Source organism: Arachis ipaensis, chromosome B05, assembly GCF_000816755.2.
Source record: "Arachis ipaensis cultivar K30076 chromosome B05, Araip1.1, whole genome shotgun sequence".
Lineage (NCBI taxonomy): Eukaryota > Viridiplantae > Streptophyta > Magnoliopsida > Fabales > Fabaceae > Arachis > Arachis ipaensis.
This window is the reverse complement of record NC_029789.2, coordinates 1,812,381-1,830,796: the sequence shown is the minus strand read 5'-3', so window position 1 is coordinate 1,830,796 and position 18,416 is coordinate 1,812,381. Positions and strand designations below refer to the sequence as shown.

At 31.0% G+C, this 18,416-nt stretch overlaps 4 protein-coding genes across 4 annotated transcripts in view; 3 read left to right on the top strand and 1 right to left on the bottom strand.

The window, feature by feature from the left end:
- Positions 1-2,870, top strand: part of LOC107642385 (isoflavone reductase homolog) — a 4,181-nt gene extending 1,311 nt beyond the window's left edge. Inside the window, exons 2-4 of the mRNA XM_016345720.2 lie at positions 645-885; positions 1,794-1,997; positions 2,507-2,870. Of these exons, the coding sequence (XP_016201206.1) occupies positions 645-885; positions 1,794-1,997; positions 2,507-2,670 (609 nt within the window). The 3' untranslated portion in view covers positions 2,671-2,870. The remainder of the gene's footprint in view (positions 1-644; positions 886-1,793; positions 1,998-2,506) is intronic.
- On the bottom strand, positions 3,142-6,702 carry LOC107641611 (myb family transcription factor PHL11). The gene is made up of 6 exons (XM_016345096.2): positions 6,449-6,702; positions 5,664-5,740; positions 4,657-4,717; positions 4,421-4,493; positions 3,907-3,976; positions 3,142-3,749 (listed from the first exon to the last, which is right to left on the bottom strand). The coding sequence occupies exons 1-6, from the start codon at positions 6,600-6,602 to the stop codon at positions 3,342-3,344; spliced, it is 843 nt and encodes a 280-aa protein (XP_016200582.1). The 5' UTR covers positions 6,603-6,702; the 3' UTR covers positions 3,142-3,341.
- Positions 13,839-18,416, top strand: part of LOC107642384 — a 5,707-nt gene continuing 1,129 nt past the window's right edge. Inside the window, exons 1-2 of the mRNA XM_016345719.2 lie at positions 13,839-14,442; positions 15,808-16,236. Coding sequence (XP_016201205.2) covers positions 14,036-14,442; positions 15,808-16,236 — 836 coding nt within the window. The 5' untranslated portion in view covers positions 13,839-14,035. The remainder of the gene's footprint in view (positions 14,443-15,807; positions 16,237-18,416) is intronic.
- LOC110271684 lies at positions 16,245-17,396 on the top strand. Its single transcript, XM_021122774.1, has one exon. The coding sequence runs from the start codon at positions 16,277-16,279 to the stop codon at positions 17,054-17,056; it is 780 nt and encodes a 259-aa protein (XP_020978433.1). The 5' UTR covers positions 16,245-16,276; the 3' UTR covers positions 17,057-17,396.

Genomic DNA, 18,416 nt, shown 5'->3' with positions numbered 1-18,416 from the left:
ATATAAAATGCATGTACTTTTACAAAATAGTTTTAAGTTTTTAGAATAAATAATTTTATAATAATTGAAATTTGAAAATTTTCAAATAAATTGGAGTTGGTAAGAATATCATGCAGATAGGAACTAGGAAGCTAGTTAGTTGCGACCTAAACTATTAAACATATTATCTGCCAATTTATTATCAACAATAATTAATTATTATATTTTAAACATATATATAAAGAGATACATCTAAAAAATATATATATAAAGACACTTTTATTAAATACAGTCATAAAAAAGATATTTTTATTAGACATATTTACAAAAATACTTCTATTAAACACCGTTATAAATAAGAGTTGGTAGAAGTTGACAGAAATACTGTTGATAACATAACGAGATTGTAACTAAATTAATAGCTTCTTTAATCATGACATCTAATCTAGTAAATAATTATTCAATTTTTTTTACATCATCATCATTATTACTAATGGACATTTTTTCATAATGAAGTAATATATAGCTTCAGAAGTTATTAAACTTCACGTCAAAGAGTTACTAGTAATTAAACTACTACTTTCGTAACTAGTTAAGTGTTATAAGTCACATTCAAATAGCATGATGAGAAAATCCTAACAACTTTTCTTGTACGTGTGTTGTAGCGTTTCTTGCCTTCAGAATTTGGGATGGACCCAGCACTAATGGGGCATGCCATGGAGCCAGGAAGAGTGACATTTGATGAGAAAATGAAAGTAAGAAAAGCAATTGAAGATGCCAACATTCCTTACACTTACGTCTCTGCTAATTGTTTTGCTGCTTATTTTGCTGGCAACCTCTCTCAAATGGGTACCCTTCTCCCTCCTACCGACAAGGTCCTTCTCTATGGCAATGGCAATGTCAAAGGTATAATTAATAATATTTATACTCAATTTTAAGAAATTTACAGGATTTAAAATTGGTTGCTAAATCCTTACTTAGCGACTGATTTTAGTGGTCACTAAAATTTTAGTCTCTAAAATAAAAAATAACGATCAATTTCGGTCGCTAACCGTTAGCAACTCATTTTAGTGACTACTTTTCAACTAAAACTACCAAATATTATCAAACGATATTAATCGTTAAATCGGTAGATTTTCAATTTTTTTTGTTTTTTATAGTGATCTATCTATTATATATGATTGAGAATTGATGTATAAATCTTTGAGAAAAGGACAAATAGGTCCTTGACCTTTTGTCCTGCGGATATTTTTGTTCCTGACCATTGAAAAATACTTTTAAGTTCCTGACTTTCATAAAACTTGGACGGATCAGTCCCTCCATCCAAATGCCTCCGTCAGGGACTGATCCGTCCAAATGTCTCCGTCAGGGACTTATTTGTCCAAATTTTGTGAAAGTCAGGAACTTAAAAGTATTTTTCAATGGTCAGAGACAAAAATGTCCACAGAACAAAAGGTCAGAGACCTATTTATCCTTTTCTCTAAATTTTTTCTTAAAATATACACCTACCCCTGCATCAAACTCACTAAATAGGTTTGGTGAATGCATTTATAATCAAACATAAAATAATCAAGCAAATAATTGTACAAGTCATCTAATCATATATATTCCAATACAAACATTTGATTTGATATATATGAGACAAAACTTTATTGTTGTTCTCATGATAGAATGTAAAAGGTAAAGTTTCACATCAATTAAAAATGAATTAAGTGAAATGTATATAATATAAATATTTTATATTATCAATCTATTATCTTTTAGTTTTGAGTCAAGAAATGGTGTCCCATCTTATATTATTATGTTTGGTGCAGTTGTATATGTGGATGAAGATGATGTTGCCAGGTACACAATCAAGACAATTGATGATCCTAGAACCTTGAACAAGACGCTGTACCTAAGGCCACCTGAAAACATTCTCACTCAGAGAGAACTCATACACAAATGGGAAACACTTTTAGGGAAGCAGCTAGAAAAATCCACCATTTCTCAACAAGACTTTCTTTCTCCCATTAGAGGTAATATATAATAAATAATTAAAGTTACAACCAAGCATACAAACTATATATAACTGGTATTTTTTTTTTTAAGTAAACTTTCAAACTCTTCCAAATAAATTTAAGAGTCTGGATAAAATAGTTTCTCATCATTTAAAATATAAATAAATTTATCTATTATTATTCCCTTAAATGTCAGGTAAGTTTAAGTTTGTTGACTAAAGATCTAAAGAGATTTTTGAGACTGTCCTCGTATATTAAAATCGCTTCTGAAATTTTAATTGCATAAAAAAATTTTTGAAATTGGCTAATGTCCCATGTTAACTCTGACTTATTTTTTGTTAACGGCTTGCTAATGTAGCTTGATGACATGAACCGTTAACATTGACTAATTTTAAAGATATTTTTATATAATTAGGATCTCAGGCACGATTTTAGTGTATGAGACTAATCTTAAAAATCACTTTAGGATTTTAGTTAAATTTATTTTTTAGCATCATACCAATATATAATCGATTTTATGAATTCAGATTTGGACTATGCACAACAAGTGGGAATTGGGCATTTCTATCATATTTTCTATGAAGGGTGTTTGACAAACTTTGAAATAGGAGATAAAGGAGAAGAAGCTTCAGAGCTTTATCCAGAGGTGAAGTACACACGCATGGATGAATACCTAAAAATCTATCTCTGATAATGATGATGTCAAAACCAACAATGTAAAACACCTTTGCCTTTTCATCACTTTTTATATCCATTCCTTGAATAATAAAATACAATTGAATTCAATTCAATTATTGACCATGCATAGTTGTAATTTTGCTTCTATCAGTTCAAGGGTTTGTAACCATGTTTGCTTTTAATTGTGAAATTGTTTATTTTTTTTCCCTTTTATTTGAACTCATCAACCATGAATCTACCTTGTTAAAAGTTTACTTAAGAATCTGTCGCTAATTAATAAGTTGTTGTATAGGAATTCGAAATCTCCGACACTTATCTAAAGTAAGTAGCAAATAATTGAATACTCGATGTATGTAAAGTCTTAAATTGTCATTTTAGTTACAATTGTGAGCACAATATTATTTCTCTAGTGTCTTTTACCATTTTTTATGCTACTTTGTAGCTGCAACCTCAATTTAAAATAATGAAAACAATAAAAACAAAGTTAATCAAAAGAGTATATATTGGTATATGTATTTTGATGTGTCTTCCAAATTCTTACTGCCACAAAAACATGAGCAGCCTATGATTTGAAAACAAGGTTAGACAATAACCTTTGTTCATAACAGATAAACTTTATTCCTAACATGTAGCCTTAGTTAAACAATATAAAAGAAAAAAAAAATATATGATAGTTCAAAATGATCAAAGCCTATATGAAAGCATTTTGGCTTCAATTTCAGATCCACCACCACCTGATACAAGATCATAGCTACCTTTGCTGTTTAAGTCAAACTGAATTGAACCTTCTTCAATCTTAGGCTTTTGATCAATATTTTTTTCTCTCCTTATTACTTCATGGTAATTATGGAAACCTGAACTATGGACTTTACTATAAAAATCATTCATGTCTAATATGCTTTGTTTGTTATCTTTGTTGTTCATGTTTTCCATAAAATTAGATAAGGCAGAGTTGAATTCGGTCAATTGAGCTCTTGATGCTTCTAGATTATTGCCTGAACCTTCCATGGAAAGTGTCCTCTGAGCTTTCTCTAACACAGCTTGTAAATACTTCCCTTGAGCCTCTATTCTCATCTGCAATTTCTTCTGTACCTATTGGTAATGAAGCTTGTTTTATTTTTATTTTTCATTTTTTTCAATTAAACTATGCAAAATTATACTTTTTTTTTCAAGGTTTGATAAAAATACCAAAAATAAAATATAAAAATACCAAGTGTATTATTATCTGAATCTTATAAATGATAAATACCTCTAGTTGTTCTTCCAGTCTCTTTTGGACTTCAATTTGATGTCTCAATGCCTCTGCTATTGGAATTTCTCTGTTTTGTTCAAAAATTAAGATGTTAATTATGGTAGATAAAATATTTAAGGTTTAATTACTCTGTTGGTCTCTATAGTTTCGTAAAATTTTCAATTAGGTCCCTATACTTTTTATCTTTTTAATTGGGTCCCTGCACTAATTTTTTTTCAATTAAGTCCCTTTTAGTAGTAATTGGCTTAATTTTATAGGGACCCAACTAAAAAAAAATTGGTACATGGACCTAAATAAAAGGAAAAAAAAGTGTAGGGACCCAATTAAAAAAAAATTGGTACAAGGACTCAATTAAAAGAAAAAAAATGTATAGGAACCTAATTGAAAATTTTGCGAAACTATAGGGAACAGCAAAATAATTAAACCAATATTTAATAATAACTAGATAATGGAAAGCATGGTCATGTATGTAATTAAAGAAGTGACATTAATTCTTAAAACATTAACATACCCCTTTTCATTATCACCTCTGAAACTAGTGCTAAACTCTGAAGAACTATTGCTGAAATTCACATATGAATATCCTAAAAGGAAGAAAACAAAATAAAGATTATAAAAACCTTCAATCTTTGTATAAGGTAAATAAAATGGTAACATTGTCAATCTCTATGGTTAAAGCTGGTCCAATTAGGAATATACTTAATTGAAAATAAATAAATAAATAAGTAAAACTTGTAATGAACTTACTATTGTTCTCTTTGTGATGTTCTTCATTTTGTTTTTTAGCTTGTTGTCCAAGTCTATATTTCTGAAAAAAAAATAAAAATAAAATAAAAATCCATGTTATGCCTCCAAATGGCAATTATTAGAGGATGGATAGGATAAAAAACAAGAAGATGGAAGACAAAGTTGAAACAAGTTTGAGCAAAGATGGTAAATACAAAGTATAAAATAAAAAGAAAAAAGAAAATTAGCCCGGCACACAAAAGATTCCAAATTCTTGTTTCTTAACCAAACCGGGGGTTTTTTTTGTAACCAAAGCTTAACCAGTCTGTGTTACTACTGAGAATACCACTAAATGATACTAATGATAATATTAATGACTAATAATTCTACCAAGTTCACTTGTTAATCTACTTTTTAAAAATTTATTAGATTTGAGTAAATTACCAAAATAATACTCAAAAGTTTATATGGTTGACAAAAAAAATTTCAAAATATACTACCAACAAATAAGTTTATAAAAGATTTAAAAATGTGAAGAAAAAAAAATCAAATATTAAATATATATTTTAAAAAAAATTTAAAGATCATATTTTGATTTATTTTTTTGTAGTTGTTATTAAAGAAAAAAAAATATTTTCATCCTTAAAAGTTGATAATTTTATGTTCGGTATTTCTTTTTATTTTTTATTGTAAATTGCCAAATTATTTTGAAAAATAAAAAGAAACATCTAGAGATCAAATTTTACTATAAATTTTTTTTGTGTTTATTCTAAATATTTATTCAAATATTGTCGCAAAAATTCGGATCAAAACATTTGCTAAATGCAGAAATTTTTTGTCACTTATAAAAGAATATAATATTTATTGGTTTTGTCGTATTTTCAAATCATTCAAAGATTGTTTTGTCGATAACATTCTTCAATGACTTTTTTGTCAGCGTCTATATTTTTCGGGTACCAAATTAATATTAACCCATTAGATTTAGACATACTTTAATAATATATTCATATGGATAAAGTGAATATTACCTGTAAGTGGCTCTTCAAATGATACAATGTCAAGCCTTTCAAACCCATTATCCTCAGAACAGATTTGGGAGTTGCTTCTGAAATTAACATGCTTTATGTTATGTGAATCTTCTATGGATATCAATATTATAGAATTAATCCAATTTTATTTTTATTTTTTTTAAATGGAATGATGACATTATCAACTTAGCATGATCAAGGAAAAAGAAAGAAGCAACCAAACACAATTGTGAAAGATGAGCTAGCACTACCAACAACAATAGTAGTAGCAAGTAAAAATAATACATATATAGTTTGCTTAAGAAGTGGTATGAAAAGAAGGATTTGACTCCATGAAAGTGAAAAACGCCTATAAAACTAAATAAAAAAAAATTATTATTGCGAAATTCCTTAACATTTAGAAGTGAGACTGAGAACAAAAGACCAAGAAATGGAAACTGAAATAAGTCTCAATCTTGTATTTGGTATAAAGTAAGAGACAGAGACGAAAATAAGAATGGAATTTTAATTTAATTTGTACAAAGAGTAAAATTAGAATTAATTAATTGAAATGAGAATATTTTAAGTATAAAATGTCATTACAATTTTAGTCTCCATTCTAAAAAATTTTAGTCCGTGCCCACCTTTTGAAAATACTAAACTACTAAAATTTTAGAAACAGAAATTTTAATATCAATCTCTAAACCAACATGATATTAAGTCCTAATCTTTCAATTTCCGTAGAAAAACCTCAAAACAAACGCTAAACTAAATTCGAATGAAAAAGAGAAAGAAGAAAAACGTACTATCCGGGCCACCAAGTTTGGTGACGGCATCCACAAAGCGATCATGAAGATCGGTTGTCCACCTCAACCTAGGCTTAGGCTCTCTCGTCATACTCATCACCACCCCATAACCACCTTCCCCTCCTCCAATTCCGCCACCATAACTACTTCCCATCACTATTCTCCTTTCAACTCCACAATAAAAACAACAATCTTAATATATGTGTAATAATGAATCCCTAGCTAGCTAGTTCTTTGGTTGCACAAGTTGCAGCCAGGCACGGACCTACATGGAACCATGGGGGGGCACTTGCCCCCACTCTCATTTAATTTTTTTAAACAAAAAAAAATATATACATATATAATATGCCCCCATTTTAAATTTAATAGCGTCTAATGCGGCATTTGATGAGACAATCCAAAACTAAATTATTGTAACAGAGAGGTTGTAGTGATAGAAATGAAATAAAATTGGAGAAATGAATGAGTGGTATTAATATAATGTGTATTAGGTGCGATACATGTCACCTTGTTGTAGAAATTGAACAAGTTAGAGGAAATCTCGCCGACGAATCCGAAGTAACATCGTGGCATCAACAATTTTCTAATGAACCTAAGCAACACTACCGTGTCCCACAAACTTGTACGCATACTTCCTTCTTCCACCGTTGGATCCGATACCCATATCTGTTGCTTTTTGTTTTATACATTTAGTCTCTAAGGAAACACATATCTAAAATAAAATGGAGTATAAATATTTTTTTATGACGTGAAAAATCAAGTTTAGTTATATTTCTTGACTAGAAAATAAGCAAATTGATATTATATTTTCATAAATTAATTTTCGATTGATGTTTTAAGAGAAATGCTATTTGTACACCAAAATCAGCCACTAAAATCAGCCACCAATGTATTTGTGTATAAATACATATGTAGTTTAATTTATTTTCAATGTTGTATTTGTATTCCAGCATGTATATTATACTGGTGGCTGACTTTGGTGACTGATTTTGGTGTACAAGTAACATAATCCATGTTTTAATTGGTGTAATTCGTTAAAATAAGAGAAAAGGACAAATCGATTCTTGATTTTTTGGTTTGCAGACATTTAAGTCCCTGAAAATTTAAAAATACATTTATATTCTTAACCTCTTCACAATTTGGATACATCGATCTATGAGTCTAATTTGTCCTATTTTAAAAATTCTCTCATGTGTGTATCTATATCAATGAGGTCACTACAACAAAAATTACGTTTGAGTTTTTCGTTAGGTCTGATGGATCCAAGTAAACATGAGAGATCGATATGTCTAAGTTCAGAAGTCAAAAATTTAAATATATTTTAAATTCTCAAAGACATAAATATCAGTAAAAAAATCAAAGACTTTTTTATTCTTTTCTCTTAAAATAAATGATCAAAATGACATACAAGAATATGGCAGAAGAAAAACGCATATTCTAAGTCTATATTTTTAATTATTATATATATATATTATTTAATTTTTTTAAATATATATTTTATATTAGTAGATAATTTAATAATTAATAGACACGAAACATAATTAAATTAATTTATATGATCTATTTAAAAAAAATCACATTTTTTAAAACCATATGCGAATTTTTCAACCTCATATTTTTGTTGTCTGATAAAGAAAGTAAGTTGCTAAATGAATATATGATGATCCAACGGTATATGAGTTGGGTCGCAAAATTTGGAAGCGTGGAGCGGAATGCAGGGGAGAAAGTGGAGCCACGTGGATGCCAGCATGGAATATTCTGTTAGGCCCAAAGAAAGAAAAAGCCCAAAATTAGTTTAGAAGAGAGTCCAAGAGTGAGGGTCACCTCATACCCTTCACATGGATTGAGTTAAGGCGTGGGACCCACTTACATTAACACGTTTCGCTTCTTCCATTGGCAACTGACGCCAGAATATTCTCTTGACACATAATAAAAATGATAATTCAATTTTTATTTTATAACCTTTTTCAATAGTTTATTTTTCATCTAGTGTCAAGAAGTTTTTATTTTTGTCTCGTAAATTGAAAATTTTAAAATTTTAACACAAATGTTTTATTTTACGGATCAAAATGTTTATAAATTAGGGGGATAAAAAAAGAATCAGTAAATGTGCGAGTTATTGTTACAATGTTATGGCACTAGAATTGTTGAGTCCGTGGGAGTTCATGATCTTTCAGGATCTAATAAACACTCTGTTTCTTCTTCATAATGTCTTATATTTATTTTTTTGTCTTAACTTTTGTTTCTTTATTTTATTGTATTTATCGTTTTGTGTTCGTTTTTATATGCCTTGGATTTTATTCCTTTTGTTCTGGGGTTTTATCCGACTGAAATATATATCTTCTTCAACACCGCTTTTGTTCCATGGATATAAATAACTTCTGTGTGGATAGTTGGTAGTTCTCCATATACAAACTCTTCTTCTGTTCACTTTTGTGTGAAAGTGAATAAATAGTTTTTCATCAATTTCAATTAGTGAAACAAAAAATGAATTACTTTTCATTTCTTTTCTTTCCTATTTAATTTAATTTATTTATTTTCTTGCTTTATATTAATTATTACATTTGGGAATTGCAAAGAGACAAATTAGGTGGAAATTCAGGTGCAATCGACTTATGTAAATTGATAATTGAGAACCGTTAGATGAAAATTTAGTCAAATCAATCAAACCATCTAACAGCTCTCAACTATCAACTTCACGTGAAGTCGACTGCACTTGAGTTTTCACCGACAAACTATGTTGGTGAATGTACATATTATTAGGGAACAGTTGGATTCTGTATTGGTATATAACAAGTATTTATGCATTGCAATATACAATCCAAATATGGATCGCATTGTTGGGGTGACGGTGGGATCACATGCCAAAACCAATCTCTATTATTCTTGTGACTGCTTAGTGCATTAGACAGAACCAATTGATTGGTTTGATTTGGTTTAGGTCGATTTGTTTATGGTCTAATTAAATCTAATTTGTTTTGATCAAATTTAGTTTGACTTGGTTGATTTTTTTTATAGACACTGAGGTATAAAAGTCCAAAAAATAAAAAAGAAAATTAGACGAAAATTATTTTAGAGAAAGCAGTTTTAATAAAGTCTGCATAAAAACTTTACAAAATACACGAGAGAATAAAAAAAATAACATTTCAACTGGAACTCATATTCTTGTCATATTAATCTATGAGGAGTGTTAGGGGGCAGCAACTTTTGTGATTTGTAGCTATCAAGTAGTCATCAATGATGATTTTAATGGTGTGAGATTTCATCCAATGATTTATTTTTCTTTTGCTAGCTGGTCAAAATTTAATAAAGTTGCTGCCCCCTAAATTTTTCCTTAATCTATTTACACAAGAGTTTCCTTCTCAAAACTCATGACTCGATTGAATTAGTAGGTTTGATTTTATTTATTAAATCCAATCTTAAATCAGAAATTCATAAATTCATAATTGTGAATCATCTCTCTGCCTCAATGGCTAAGATAACTTTCTTTTATAACAGCTACTCAGCTAGCTAAATTACTTAATTATTTCTCTCAAGTATGGACTATGGAGTCTCAACAAATTATCCTTCAACACATGATATCATCCTCTCAACATAGCTACTGTGTGTGTCTAGGTTCAATAGCTATTACTATTCGCATCTATTCCCATTTTTGCAAACGGGGGGTAATTGTACTCATCATCAATTTATATCATATATGGATAACAATTTATTGTATTCTTTTTCTCATGGTCCAATATTGTATTCTTTTTCTGTTGTCTCTTTCAGTTACATCCAAAACTAGAGCTCTCCTTTCTTTTGGTCTTGGAACTAGAGTTCTCTTTTGAGCACAAACATCATACAAAACATTCATGCATGGAGCAATCTGACCTTATGATTATTATTCACCAGTGTTATGGGCTTAACCCTAGGCCCGAACACGGGAATTTCACTAATCGGTCCAAGAAGAAAGAATTTTTGCGCTAATAAAGAATGATTGAAAATTTGTTTTACAAATTTTTAGAGAAGGCAATAGATATGTCGAGTGGTTGGCAAAAAAGAGTGTAGAATTATAGGAAAATTTTTTATTTTGGAATAACCCTCCTCTAGAGCTAATCAGAATCCTTTATGAGATCACAGAGGAGCCTCTTTATCTCGAGTAATTTGTATCTAATTTTTGTTAGGGGGTATTTATGGATTAAATTTGATAGTCATATATGCGATGTTTATCTGAATATAATTCACAAATTATGAATATTAATTGATCCGCAGGATTATCAGATCAAATTGCGAATTTTAGGTAGATATCCGCATATCTGCAGATTCACAATAAATAAATAAGTAAATAAGTAAATATTTTTTTTATTATTTAAAAAAATATGTTTAATATATTTTAGGAGTAAACATGTTTAAAAAAATTGAAAAAAAAAATTTATTGATATTTTTGAATAAAAATAAGCTTTTTAAAATATAGTTATGTTTTGCGAATATATCCGATTCCGTAAATGTGCGGATTGGATTGGATCGGATCCAAGCTAAAAGAAGCGGATATTAGATCCAATTCAATTCTATGATATTACTGTGGATCAGATCGAAATTTTGACCATATCCGATTCGATCCAATCGATCTGCGTTTACCTCTAATTTTAGTTGTTTTTTTTTTTAGATTTTTTAAGTTCTATTTCAATACTAAAAAAAGATCAACAAAGAGCAATTCTTATGGAATTTTGGAGATTTAAAACTCTTAGGTCTACCTAACTTCTAGAAACTAAAGGAAGAAAATAAAGATAAATATGCAAGTAATTAACTAAACTCCCCATTAGACAAACTACTATATAAAAAGAAGTAATTTGTTTGTCAAGTATGATTTAATATTCCTACACTTAAAAAAATCTAGTCCAATTCGATTCCTATCCAAGTACTTCATGAACAACAAACAAGATGAATACCTGATTTTTAACTCTAAAAGAATATTTGTTATGTATCTTCAAGCATTGTGGAATTAACCCACATTTTAATTAAACAGCATAAAGAATCTTTCAAGTAACATAATATTCATGACATTTTAGGAACAATGTCTATTGAAATAATATTGAATTGGAGAAAAATAAATAGGGGTGATTTATGATAAATCAAATCGCATAATCAAAACCATTATAAACAGTCCTCCCTTTTTTCTACCATTAAAAAGCCATATATTTTACAATATGTATATTGGTTTTTGGGTCTGCGATAATATATCTGTTTTTTTAGTCACAAAATCCACAGCAGCCCAAAATAAATGAGTTTGGGCCAATACTACATATGAAGAATTTGACCAACTTCAACGTCAGTCACATCACATGTCTGTTATAGTTTCTGTCATCAATTATTACCAGCTTTAAATTCATGTTTCTGCCGTCCAAAAAAAGGAAAAAATACAAACTAAAATTAAGGTATTTTAAGGTTATTATTAATGAAAATTGTTAAATTTTTTATTTTAATAAATATACAATAAAACATTAAAAAATTTTTTTGATATAATTAAATAAAAAAAATTAATTATAAAAAAATTAATTATATCAGTTAAAATAAACGAATAATTTACACCTTTTTATAAACGAGCGTGTTATTAATCATATATTTTTGTTTATTATTTGTGATTCTAATCACAATATTTAAAGGAAAAGTATAGGGGGCATCAACTTTGTTAAATTCTGGTCAATATGTAACCAGTAAAGAAAAATGAGCCATTGGATGAAATCTCAGACCAATCTCAAACCATTAAAACCATTATTGATGACTATTTGATGGCTACAAATTACAAAAATTATTGCCCCTAACATTCCTCATATCTAAATATAAATGTACTTAACTGAAATAAACAGAAAATTAAATACCACAAGGCGTACATAAACGTACACTTGTTGTGTCTATGTATTTTATATATATTGAGGCTTTCAAAACCGTAGCAGAGAAGCAAAATAAACAAAAATAAAACATATAGTTTATGCATTCAGGTCCCTGGTTGAGTTTGATTAACGTTACCATATGCATGCTTCAAATGAGGTCAAATATCTCAAAGTGTGAAATCAAGGAAAATATGTAGTTTATTATTTATGTATATATAGCCAAGGCTTCTTGTGGTTGAGTTACATCAAAGTTACCATGCAAACTTCAAATCAAGTCAGTTGTCTCTGCAAACTGTGACTTTGGTTAATTTGATCACTTCATAACAAACATAATTATTGTACCTTAATATGCAAATAAGCTAATTAAGTTTCTTAGAAGTAGTCATCACTTTAATTTATTAAAATAATTAATATGCAACGGAACAAATAAACAAACATTATTATTATTGCATTGCTTAGTATGTATTATTTTATTTTATTTTTCATCATCACCAACTAACTGAAATTTCTTAATCATGCAACTGGCTAGAACAGTAGAACTGTATCTCAATGCCCGTGCTGCAAACTTTGGACAAAGGTGACAGAATCTGGCTTCTGGCACCACAATTATTTTGAGGTTTAATTTGATTTACGACCAAGCTAAGGTTGTTTTTGTTGGTTTACAAATTAGGATTTGTCAACAAGCAATCAAGTGAGATTAATTAAAATGCAATCTGAAAAATGATGCAACATTGCACAATGTGACAGAATCTAGGTAGCACCATATACCACGTTAATAATCATTATTAATTTGTTATTAATTTATATCGAACAAGCCGACGGTTACCGCTGGTACTTAATCACTATAACACATGATGAATACAATACATGCTTCATGCCAATTTAATTTCTTAATAATAATAAAATATATACAAAAGTTAATTAATATGCACATTTTCCCAAGCACACACCTATACGCAAAATTTCTGAAAACCTATTTGCAGGGTTTTTATTCTTTGTATTATAATACAAGTAGTGTTTTCTAATAATGCGAAAATTTAGTGTATTTTTATTTTATATGGATACTATAAATTTGAGGGTCAAATATGTGTTTTTTTTTTAAAGTTTACAAATTTAAAGGTTAGATTTATATTTCAACACTGAAAATTTATTTTAAATAAGCAAATCAAACCTTCTTATTTGAGTTTTTTAAATTTTTTTTGTTTTTTTACCCGAAATCAACCCTCAGTTTTTTACCTCACCAAAAATCGACCCTTAATTTTTTACCTTCACCTAAGATCAGACCCTCAATTTTCTACTCTCACTCAAATATGAGCCTCCCATTTATAATTTTTAATTAAAAAAATATATCTATATCCATAAAAAACACACCAACTTTTTATAATTGTACATAATACATTCCTCAAATCCATTACCAAAAAAATGAGCCCCTATTTGGATATATAATCTAATTTTTATTTGTTAATTTGTTTTTGCTTAGCAAGGAGCCCCTTAAAAGCCTTTTATCACCCTACAAGAAGGGTTTATTATTAGTCTATAAACTATTATAGCTGTTTTCCAAACCCTTCTTTACTGTCACCTCTGTTACCACACACACACACCCCACTTCCCTCTTCTTTCTCTTCTCTCCTAACCCCCATTATTTACTTTCTCTGACACATCCATCTTCTTCTTCAGCTACTACCATTTTCTCTTTCTTTCATTCACACTAGTCCTCATGAAAGAAGTAACAGTGGAAGCAGAAGGTCACCACCATGGAGGAGGAGCAGCACAAGGTGGAGGAGGAGGAGGAGGAAGGAGTGGTAGCACTACAAGTGGGTCTTCAAGGCCAGACCTTCAGAACAGTGCAATGAAGATTCTGAGAGCAAGAGACGGTTACAACAACTCCAACAACACCAACAACAATAACGGAACTAGTTATGAGGAAGTTGGAGAGAAGCCATCAAGATTTGAAGTGTTTGGATGGTATCTTTATGAGTTCTGTTTCTACTTTGTTCAAACCGTAGTCGTTCCAATTCTCTTCCCACTCATAATAAGCCAGCTACAACACTTGCCAACTAACTCACTCCAACAATGGAACAAGAACCACCAAGACCTACACTGCTCCCAAAAGGAACTTCACATTAATTTTAATTTTAATTTTTAATTAATTAACCTTCATTTTATCTTGAGGGAATGATGTTTGTTTTAGTTGGTCAAAAAAAATGGTTGCTTTTGTGTATCATGTTATGCAGTCTTTGATCTAAACTAGGTTATGAGTCTTGGGTGTTTCAAAAAATTTCAAATGGGTTTGGTGGTTATGGATGATGGTAATGAGAGGAGGGGTTAGGTTGAAAGGAAAAAAAAAAGGGAATTTTTTTTATTTTTTTTGTTTTTGGGGTTTTGCTTTCTCAAAAAAAAAAAAGGAAAAAAGAAAAGAAACTATTAGGAAAACAAGCTTTATAATAAACCAAGCATAGGGTTCCATTAGAGTGTGTATTTATTTATTTATTTTTTAAATTCTTTTGGGTCCGGTTCCATTATAGTTCGCAATCATGAAAAGCCGTGTCCTTATTGTGGCTCTCTTACAATGTTACTTTACTCTCACTCAAGGGTTAAGATTCCCTTTTTTTTTTTTTCTTTCTATCAAATGGGTACCCTTCATATCCATATCCACCGGACATCAACCTTATTTATTAACTATGCTTCTATCTCCACCCTTTGATGCACAAAGAAAAACAGAACCTATTCTATCTCTTACTCTTAAGTCTTATCCCTTCCCAACCCAAATTATTGGAAAAAAAATAAAAAGGAAAATTAAGAGAGAGAAAAATAAAAGGAGTAAAAAATCTATGCTTTCCACCTAGGGAGTATAAAAGCCTTTGTCGGACTCACCCAAAAGTCTTCGGGTACCCTTTTGAATATTTATGATGAAATATAGTGTCCTCAACGGTAAACTTATGTTCAACTTAACCTTAATTAAGATTAGTAGTTTAGTATAGAGTATTATATATTAAAAAATACTATATATATATGGTATTTCACTTTATTTTCTTAGGCATGGAAGAAAAAAAATTTAAAGTAGGTGCTTTAATTATGAAGTTGCAATTTGTGAATTCTTTTTGGCTTTTTGAAAGCAATGAGGAAGGCCACATGGTTCGTTAAATAATTTGTATGGAGTGATTGTCGCCATTTATCTCTCGCTTTGTTTGTCATTTTATATTACAGCATGCAATTTAAAGTGCCGACAACATTAAACTGTTTCCATTACATATAACTTTTTAACAAACTCAAACGGCTCTACACGCTTTTATATATTTTTATTTTCGCTTTATCTTCCGGTACAGTACTAACTTCTAACAACTATTTCACTTTAAGTAAAATAGTACATTACAAAAACTATGGTAAAAATTCGGAAGATTTGATAGGTTTGACTAAATTGTTATCTAACGACTTTCAGCTATTAACTTCAGGAGACTGATAATGTTAGAATGTGGTGAAAATTTTCAGGTATATCAAGCTCACAAGTAAAACAATTGGTGGATCGAGTTACTCTGCTTTGGAATGGGCATCAATTGGTTGGGCTACAGGCTTGGCATTGGCTGTTCCAATCCTAGGATTCCTGTCCTTCCACCTTGACGGCCACTTCCCAAAGCTCATCACGGCGGCTGCGACTGGCCTCGGCGTGTTCTTCTGCCTGCCGGCCGGATTCTTCAAATCCACAGCCATCTTCATTCCGTACATTATTGGCATTGTTGCGGCCAGCACGGTGGCTAGCGCGGCGCACACGCAGCACCTAGGACTAATGATCCGCGCCTTCACGGGACCATCCCTGAAGAGAAGCCAATTCTCAATAAGGCAAGGTGTGTCTAGCTGGCTGAACCTTTATGGCACGGCGGCCGGGTGCTTAGGCGCAGCCTTGATTTCGGCCTTCATATACCATATGATCGGCGAACTGAAGATCACGGAGCGCGATATAATGAGCCTGTGGGTTGTGTCAATCTTCAGTGGGCTAATTTGGCTTGTTGGGATCTTACACATCTTCACAGCCTTAGATAGGACAAGTGATTCCATCTCATTCTCGTCGAAATTCCACCCGTTTTCGATCTTCAAATACCCTCACGCGATCGGAGGCCTAGCCGGGGTTTTCCTCTCATCATTCACCACAATGTCGATTTTCACCGGGGGAGTGCTGTTCATAGTTGGAGAGCTATGCATCAAGCCACTTCACTTGCTCTTGTTCTGGCTAACATATTTCCTTTTCCCTCTTGTGTCTCTACCACTGCTCCAACCAATGCAGCATCTAATTAAGATGAATTCGGTTAAATTGCAAATTGTGGGATTCTTGTTGTCCCTTTTCGCCTCCGGCTTCGGATTCTACTTTGGCCATAGTCACTGGAAATGGGGCCATTTGGTGGTATTCGGCGCGATCCAGAGCACGGCTGCAGGGATTTTGCATGCCTTTGGGAGGGTATTGGTTTTGGATTGTGCTCCAACAGGTAAAGAGGGTGCATTTTCGATATGGTATGCATGGATGAGAGCTGCCGGATTATGTGTGGGATTCACAGTTGGCTCGGTGGCGCCTGGACACATTAGAACCTCCTTTGGGGCTGCATTTTGCACAGCCATTGTTGCCATTGTTGTGCTGCTTTTTGGAAACATTAGTGACGTTGGTGGCGCTGCTGCGGCCGGTCATGTCAAAGACGACCTTGACAGAGGCTCCCCGGTCCCTGACACTAAAGAATCGTCGCGCGTCTGACGGAGGAGGAGGAGGAGGAGGAGGAGGAGTTAGCATTGGACTAAATAACCTGGGACTGAATGGATGGATGGATCATGGTTTTACATCTTCAGTGTTTTTAACCTTATAATATTCTTTGCAAAATATGATGATGATGATGATGATGTTTGGTGCATGCAAGAGTTAAAGAGATTTCATTGTATGATTATTGATTTTGGGATATGTATTTTTAGTAGTTAGTGTTTGTTTGGCATGCATCTGTTTTTGTTTTGTGTTTTGAGTTGAGGATTTCAGCTTCTGGCCTTGTGTAACTGTGTTATAGTGTTTGGTCATATTTTCTCTCTTTTCACATCATTTTCTACATTATTTAACCCCTTCATACACCACTCATTTCTTCTCTTTCATTTTCTAATTAACGGATTTAAAATTTGGTGGAAACTCAGGTGCAGTCGATTTCACGTGAGAGCTGTTAGATAGAAATTTAGTCAAATCATCTAATCGCTTTTAGCTATCAACTTCACGACTTCACGTGAAGTACCGCTTTTAGCTATCAACTTCATGTGAAGTCGACTAGCTGTTAGATAGAAATTTAGTCAAATCATCTAATCGCTTTTAGCTATCGACTTCACGTGAAGTACCGCTTTTAGCTATCAACTTCATGTGAAGTCGACTGCACCTGAGTCTTCATTTTAAAATTTATAAAACGATGAAAATAATGTTAACAACTTTAGTGCTATTTCATTTCAGATAGAATGAGTAACTACTTATTAATATTATGGTAAAAATTTAAGTGTAGTTAATTTTATGTGAATATAATAATTGAAAATCGTTATTTGATTATTGCTTCAAGACTTTAAATACAGCAAAAATTAAACATTTGAGACAAAAAAAATTATATTCTCTTGGTTTTTTTCCCTTTCTAAATATGAACAACTTATACGTTAGTCCTTTCAAAATAGAAAAAGTACATGTACATGTAAAACATCGCTTTTGATTTTTCGTGTGGGAGAGAAAAACGTGTATGATAATATAGTGTGAGGAGAGGGGTGTTTTATTTGACTGTGGGATGACATAAATCGGAGGCACCGATTTGTTTGCATTGTTTTGTTTTTTAAACAAACAATCACAAATCAGACGGTCCGATTCGGTCTGATTTTTTTTTAACAAATAAAAAAAAATAAAAACTACAAATCGTACCCTCCGATTTGGAGTTTAATTTTTTCTTCAAATAAATCGGATCCTCCAATTTGTAATTTATTTTTTTATCAAACAAATCGGACCATCCAATTTGAATAAAATACCATATAAAAAAATATCTAATTTTTTAATAATAATATATTACACATATATTTAATCAATGTAAAAAAAAATTAGCCGTAAA